Source organism: Gavialis gangeticus, unplaced genomic scaffold (genome assembly GCF_001723915.1).
Source record: "Gavialis gangeticus isolate Ggan-Ray unplaced genomic scaffold, GavGan_comp1, whole genome shotgun sequence".
NCBI classification, from domain to species: domain Eukaryota; kingdom Metazoa; phylum Chordata; order Crocodylia; family Gavialidae; genus Gavialis; species Gavialis gangeticus.
The window spans coordinates 37,310,503-37,318,430 of NW_017729000.1; the positions used below are offsets into that span (position 1 = coordinate 37,310,503).

General features: G+C 36.7%; 1 protein-coding gene across 2 annotated transcripts in view; it reads left to right on the plus strand.

Moving 5' to 3' along the window:
- The window catches only part of SPDL1 (spindle apparatus coiled-coil protein 1), a 47,850-nt gene extending 40,765 nt beyond the window's left edge, over positions 1-7,085 (plus strand). For both annotated transcript variants that reach the window (XM_019506520.1, XM_019506522.1), the window contains exon 12: positions 6,140-7,085. In XM_019506520.1, the coding sequence (XP_019362065.1) occupies positions 6,140-6,290 (151 nt within the window). In that variant the 3' untranslated portion in view covers positions 6,291-7,085. The remainder of the gene's footprint in view (positions 1-6,139) is intronic.
- Positions 7,086-7,928: the final 843 nt, after the last annotated feature.

Below are 7,928 nucleotides of genomic sequence, written 5' to 3' on the forward strand. Positions count from 1 at the left end.
TATTATAATCAGGGTCATCTTCTATTCAAGTAAATACAGTACCTTTGCAGATATCATATCAGTGCTATTTAGGAAGGCACATTCAATTCAAGTGTTTCCAGTTTATGGAAGATGGTTACAAGTGAGAGAGGGTTCAGTGAAGAGCTATGGAATTGAGCAAAGAATTGGAAAACATATTTCACAGTGAAAACTTGAAGCCCATTCTGATAATTTTTTTTTTTTTTTAACTTATTCTAGAAAACATTATGGGGTGATCTGTCTGTGTAAGAACCTATGAGAGTAACAACAGTTTCATGGAGAGCTCTTCAATCAAACAAAAATATTTAAATAGTCCAAGCTAGATAAATTTGAGGCCTTGGGGTTGGAGTAAGCATAACTAAACATTGGGATAGTTCTTGTAGACCCTTTAAATCAAGATGAAACATGGTTGTTGGTTACATGGTGTGTATGGTTTTTTCCTTTCCTCTCCCCACCCCTCTTTAAAAAAATAAATAAAAAATAAAGGTGCAATTCAAAAATGACAAAGTGTAAGGGGAGACCCTAAAAGGAGGCCAGTCCAGATAATTGCATTGATCACTTCCAATCTCTCTCATTTTGGAGATGCAGCTACAAAAAAGTACAGTCATTTACACCATCGCTCCTTAGTCCAAGTTAGGGAAGCCATATAGTTGTCTTTTTCATTTGCAAAGGAAGTGGCAACTTCATAGGCCTATGGTTCGGTGGAAGCTCTTCACATGGAGCAGGTTTTAAAGCTGGACCTACAGTCTTTAAAAGACTTTAAAACTAAAGCAGTGTGCGTTTTGTTAGGTGCAGGTACATGTTGGGATTAAGAAGGTTCAGCCTAGTGTTCTAAAGCAATAACCCTGTAGCTTTACATACAGTTATGAATACATCTATTTTTAGAGACACTTGACACTCTGCTTTCAATTGTTTTTGTGAAAAAAATCATTGTCTCTTCAATGCAAATTTTCAGTGAACAAATGTAGGTTGATGCACTTGCAAACTTAGACTTGTACTTAAACTATGCAAAATAAATAGATTTGCAACTTGTTTTAGCTGCTTTAAGAAGACAAAAAGTAGTGATTTAAGCAAGAACACCAGAGTAATGTGTATAAAAGCAAATGTGTATAATAAGGTATCCAAGAAAAAAATCGTTGTCTTCTGAACTAAAATGGAAAAGGCAGCCTTGGAGCCTGAAGGGTGTGTTTTGTTTGTTTTTGGAGTAGCTGTTAGCTGTAAGAAATACAGTTCTCATCTGTACCTCTGACACTATAGCATTACTTTTCAGAGAACTAAAAAAGCTGCATGTACAATTCATAACTGTCAGAAGTAATAACTTACTGCCTGAGATGGTTCAGAAAAGATCTATAATAAGAGAACGTAGCTAGAGGCTGAGACTTAATTGCTGTGATTGCCTAGCTGTTGTGTTCTTTATAACTTGGATAAAGGGTGATCAGAGCATTGCTAGTTCCTCCTATTAAGGGAAGCCAGTTGTTACTTGCTTCAGAATTAACAAGTTACTGGCTTTTGATTATCTTATTAAACCCATGGATATAAAGTGCCTAGACTGCTCACGGTTAAAATAATCTATCCTGTCCTAGGGGTAGTCTTCATTTGTGCTTTAAAAGCGAGTACAATGGAACTATGGTCAGGAGATATTTTGAATGCAAGCAGCTTCACTTGGATGACAGACAGTGTCTTAATTCTAATACCTCTGGTATAAGGCAGGGCGAGACAACCTTTTACCAGTGGTGGGCTGCTGCTTGCAACTTGGCTGTTACTGCAGGCTGCCAATTTCCAGCCCCTCCTCCACCCTCCCTACGAGGCTCCCCTCTCCAATGCTGTGCAGAGGTGTAACTAAATGCTGAGCAGATGCATTTCCCAAATCATGTGTATACACATTCAAATAATTGGGAAAAATTCTCCCAGGTGTGTTCTCCTGGTAGAAAACTTACTCGGAGCAGCATGTACAGACATTTGCTCTCCGAGGAGTGATTTAACCTAAGTTGTTCCCAAGTTATTTTTCTCTTGGAGCAACCATTTTTACTCTGGGGGGAAAAAGGCCTGAGCCACCTGTACACTCATGGTTTCCTCTGGGAGAGCAGCAGCTGTCCCAGGAGAAACTAAATGTGTGTATGAAACCCTAGTGAGCACTGTTGCATTTAAGAATAAGATTTTGACTCTAGTGCATATAGGGATTCACACGACACCTCATTCAATGAATGGCAAAAGTCTTTTTTATTAACTATACCACAAAACAAGCTTTAAACAAAATGAAAGAAAGGCTTTCTCATTATTCAAATAAATGAACTATTATTAAAGTCCAGTATATTTTAGCTGTAGTAGTATATCTCACCAATACAGGCAAGAAAGTGGTCTCAGTCTTTACACCCTTTACTGGGCATTGATCCATCGCTGAGGGTGATCAGCTTGGTATAGATTATGGTGTTGCAGTGAGTGATTTCTCTTTCTTGGAGCACACCTTGCCAGCAAGTCCATTTCTCTTTTATACTCTTCAAGTGTATACCTTCAAAGCATTCTTTCTTGATAGATTGATGACCAAAGCCCCAACAAAGCAGATAAGATGGGGTCCCTCATATTTTAGTTAGGTTACAATTGTTAGTCCCTCAGATCCTGTTTGGTTACGAAACTTGCTTTCGCAAACTCTTGATCGGTCCAGAGGTTACAATTTGATCAACTGAGATGAGACTTGGTTGACTGAATCGGACACCTTGAGACATTGATCAGAAGTCACTCTTTAGGGAATTGTTTTAATGTGGGGCAAAGCCCCAAATATCCTTGACTGGTATGGATCTATGGAGATGGATCAAAATGCTAGATGGACATTCTCTGTCTGCTCTGAGAAATATGAATCCATCAGGGAAGGTCATGTCAATAAGGAAGAGACAATCACCAAGGGAGGGGCAGTTATCCACGTAGAGTTTATCATAGTTAAACATGAGGTGTATCCTAAACCAGCATGGGAGATAATATCAGTTATAATTGCTTTTTTTCAAATGGCCCCAGTAACAATCTTTCTTGCATTCTTGTGCAAGCTGCAACTGTTATTACAATTTAGCAATTTAAATTTCATATGTAGGTCCAGCCAGGCTTCCCCCTACTGGTCTACTTTGTCTGCTGCAGCACAATTCAACTTTTTGCGGTGTTCCCCTCTGCAGGTGCCACAGCTACGTGCTGCCACCCCAGTCTTTCCTTGTTCTTGTCTCTTCCTACCGTAGCCTCCATTTTAATAACACCACCAAGTGCTGCTGGCTGCACCCCGCACCGCTACCATGGCTAGAGGCAATGGTCGGTATCTAATTTGTGGGTGAAAGTATGCAGTGGCTTCAGTAGCTGGGGTGAAAGAAAACAGTCATCACAGTTCAGGAGCATATCAATGTACAACTCGGGGCAGGAAAAGGGGATGCTCCAGGGTAGAGCTGGGTACATTCCCTCTAAGTCAGGCATATTACTGATGCCTTCAGTGCTGTGTGCTGCCCCACAGGTTTTAGGTTGCCAAACCCTGATCCTAAGCAAATCTGTCACTCCACTTAATTCCTTTACTTTGTGGTTCTAAAAGATGAAATACAAAACTAGGGCTTTCATTAAAACCTTCCAAAATTCAGTCAGATTTTATACTGAAACATATAGAGGTGAATTTATCTGCATCTCCCTTATAGCAAGGAAATATTTCTTGGTGTATAAAAAAAAAAAAAATTGATAATGTACTTGGAGGTAGAAATAATTCCTTTGTGAGAATCATCTTTCCCTATTTTTGATCTAGATTGGATTTTTTGGTGGCAATATTTCTGCTCCTGTTCACTTCATACTTAAGCTCTCCAATAGGCTTGTTACTGTTACACAACATAGTACATAAAACAGGGCCCCTCAGAGGAACTTCTGTGAAGGAAAAAGCAAAGGTTAGGTATTAACTGAAGTTCTGTATCACTTTAATCTTGATTTGCTTGATCACCCTCCTTTGTTTTTCTTTATATTGTAATATCCCAACACTTGTTGGAAGAACTGGAAATTTTTAGATGACACTACTTGTGAGTAATTTGGAATAGCAGTGTCTACAATGAATGATCATTCTTCTGGATGATCCTGCTTGTACTTCTGTGGCACCTTATTTATGGAACTCCAGAATTAAAAATAGTTGAAGAAACCAAAAATTGTTCTTAGTTTTCCAGTTAAGACATTTTAGGTAGCTGTCATCGTATTACGTTACGGGGACAAATGACAACTGTCATCACTGTTCATGCTGTTCTTCAGTGTATTTTAAAACCTGTATCTTAGGACATGAAGATCTAAATTAAAAAAAAATCAACTTTGTAGGAACAAACTTCTGGGCTTTTATTTATTTATTTATATCTATATATAGATAGATATCTATATACAGATAGATAAAGTTCTTCAACCAAAAACGAAAATACAGTAGGCTGATATACTGTAAATATATATAGTCCCACCTTGACAAAATCAGCCTACTGTATTTTAGGTTGAAAAACTTAACACACAACAAAGTGCATATATGATCTAAACCATAGAAGATATCTATGATATATATCTACGTTATACATTTTTTATCCTGGTTTTTAATTATTCCAGACATAATTACAAAAATGTTGGTCCACAGGACATTAACTGAAGTTAGCAGGGAAAGCTAATGAGTAATATAAATCTAATTAATAAGAAAATGCTTGTTCTATAGGGCTAAACGAAAAAGAAAACAAACTGGTCTTAGATTTGAGGTTAATTTGGCTGTATGGTGGACTCTTTGATCAACTTTGACACGAGGCAAGTATGCAAAGAGGGAGCTCTCATCCTAGTTGAGGTTGAGGGGTATGTTTATGTGCATCATGCCAATATATAGCGGGGTGCTGGGGATAGAGAGATGGGATAGAGAATGAATATTCCAGAAGTTGGGGTTTATGCTCTGGCCAAACCTTCAGATTTAATGCCATACCTGTATGGCTCCTATGGTGATTGTCCCTTGCTGTGACACTTTTTATACTGGCAACTTCAATAGCTTCAGTTTGTGTGAAGTAAAGAATGTGAGGAAAGCTGTTTTTGTTGAAAATGGCTGTGATGTGGAAAATGACCAGTTGGAGTAAGGTGTCTCCAAACAGTTGATAGAAGCCTATACTGTATAAAGATGTTGATAATTGGTTTGTAATGAAGGGTTAATGGGGAGCCAGGTGTATTCCTATGAAGTGAATCATTAAATGAAGACCTTTTTTTGATTTGGTCTCCCTACATCCAGTTTTGTGACTGCACTGATGTGTAGTAGTCAAGTTAAGTCAATAAATTGCCAAAGTAGGTTCTGGAGCTTATTGCAAACTCTATAGATAGCACTTACCCAGCACCTGCCCCACACAATGTCATAACCTGAGCATTTGTATAAATATCAGGTTAAAGATTTAATATTATGCAGTCTAAAATCTATGTAGCTGTAGCTTGAGAGTCTGAAAACTAATGTTTCTGCTTAGCTTTTGAACATCAGTGTTGCAGGCAACAGCTTGCTTTGAGTGCACCTGGACTGAAATATTGGACTGGCGAATTATAAAAGTGAGTCTGAGTAAATAAAAATTGATGGGACGATCAGTCTAATTCATACATATGATAAATGAGAGGGTCTAAATTGAAGCTTGTTTGCACAGAATTTGACACTTTCTCAATTTCTCAATACAAATAGTGTTCTTGTATTGCTCTTCTCAGACTCCACAATCTAATAATGGTTAAGAGCTAATAGCTAGCTTTCCCTTAACTTTTTTTTTCATTTAATTTCCACTGTGCATGGAGCAAAGATGACTAACAGTTTCAAGGCTGTTCACAACCAGTTTCCATTTTCTACAACAGGTCAAACTGAAGGAATATATGAGACCTGAACTGACGAGTAAGATTTGGAGAATGGCAAAATATGGGAAACAGTGTTATGTAAATTCAAAACTTAAAATTTGATCGTTATTATTTTTTTAAGTACTAATTCTTTCTCTAGCAGATAAATAATTTGATATTCTAGTGGGCTTATTGATGCTGCTTATTGAGACTGTTTGTCTCAGTCTTGTGTGTGGTGGTGTTTTTTTCTTTTAATTTTTATTAACTCAGTATATATTTAGCATGGCTACTTTGCCTGTAGGTTAACAGCTGAATCCAGACTTGAAACTGTGGAAAATGAAGACATGAAAGAAAATGCAATCAAGTCTGAGAAGAAAATGCGAAAGAAAACATACACTACACTATATGTGTCTTCTAAAGAATCTTCTGAAATGCAATGTCCTCAACAATAAAACTCTTTTTTTTTTTCAGAACAAATCTGAATAATTTAATGTTGTGCCTTAAAGATTGTATCATGCAGCAAACAAGATACAAGTAAATTATTACTGTACATACATGTTAGATTTAAGTAGTGCATCTTTCTTATTTCACGAGCCATTATGGCTATATTAACTAGGGCTCATGCTGTTCATGTTTATTTTATGCTCAGAAATGCCACCAAATTTAAATGTGGTAGTAACTTGATCTGAAACTTTGGAGCCTGAATTTTCATTGGGACTATAGTTAATAGTGGTCTAGGGTTTTCACAACGTCATTTCAGAATGACTATAAATTGCCGTAGCAATTCTATTAACAATGTGGATGTAAACTAAGAGCAGGGTGTGCTTGGTTACTAGATTGAAGATGGGTAGTTTCTCTGAAAATTTCTCATTCCTAAATTATTTTTTATAACTTCAAAGGAACACATTCCAAAACTGCCCCCCCTTACCCCCAGTTCCTGGGTGTCTTGTTTCTGTGTATGTGTTAGATCTTTGCAAACAAAGGGAACATCTGTTGGCATTTTAGAAAGGAGCAATCCATGGCTTCTGGTAACTGTTGGTATAGTTTATAAGTATTCAGTATTTCAAATATGCTGTGCTCCCACCTATACTTTCAAAGAATATGCTATATCAAAATGAATGTATACAAAGTGTATAATGTCATAAATGTAGTAAAATTTTAAAAACTTGTAAGTTATTTTGTAATAAGTAGTCTAGTCTTGTATAAAAACTTAACTATGAATTAAATAAAATTTACTATTTCTAATATAACTTTTCTGGCTGTCTGTAGAATACAACATGTGTCAAACATCTTAAAATCAAAACAAAATGTGTGCAACTTGTATTGTACTTGGAATAATTATACAGATAGTGGGCAGCTTTACTTTAGCTGATTCTCGTGATTCCAGTGAAGATGTCTAGAGGTCTTATCCTTGAAGATCTAATCATTTGTCTGGCTCACTCAGTGACTTAAGGCAGCCTCTACAGGTCCATGCCAATAGACATCATACTTGAAGCATTCCTGGTTGGAAAAGCTATCGAAATGAAAAAAATCTCTCTTGGGTAAGTCTTGAAGTGAAGTTGTAACCTAGTAATTTTCAAAGGTGCTGAGCATCTGAACCTTCCAAGCATGACACTGAGTCCCACATTCAATTTAAAAAAGGTTTTGAATTTGAAGCTCTAAATGTTTATTAGTTTCTTAAATTGGAATAATGTTAAGTTTATCTATAGAAAATCAGTTCTCAAGAAAAGCTGCTGATTAGAATTAATATTAAACATACTATGCAAGGTAAGTCTTAGCAAGCGGTAGAGAACTGCAACACTGTTGATGTAGGCTTCTGTTGTACTTTAACCAGTTCTTTAATTTTGATAGTGACATCAGTATAGAAAAACTCTTAATTTTCTCTTACAATATGTGCTTTCCACTGTTTTCAGTGGCATCTCTTGAAAATAAGCATGTCTTGAGCTAGGTCACCTTTCTTTGGGATCTGTTGATAGAAACAAAGAAATGTTCCACGTGCATGAGTATAACATCTGTAATACAACTGAACTTGAGAAAAATCAAATATCTGAGTTTGGTTTAGTATTCTGTTAAACCCTTATGTCCCCGCC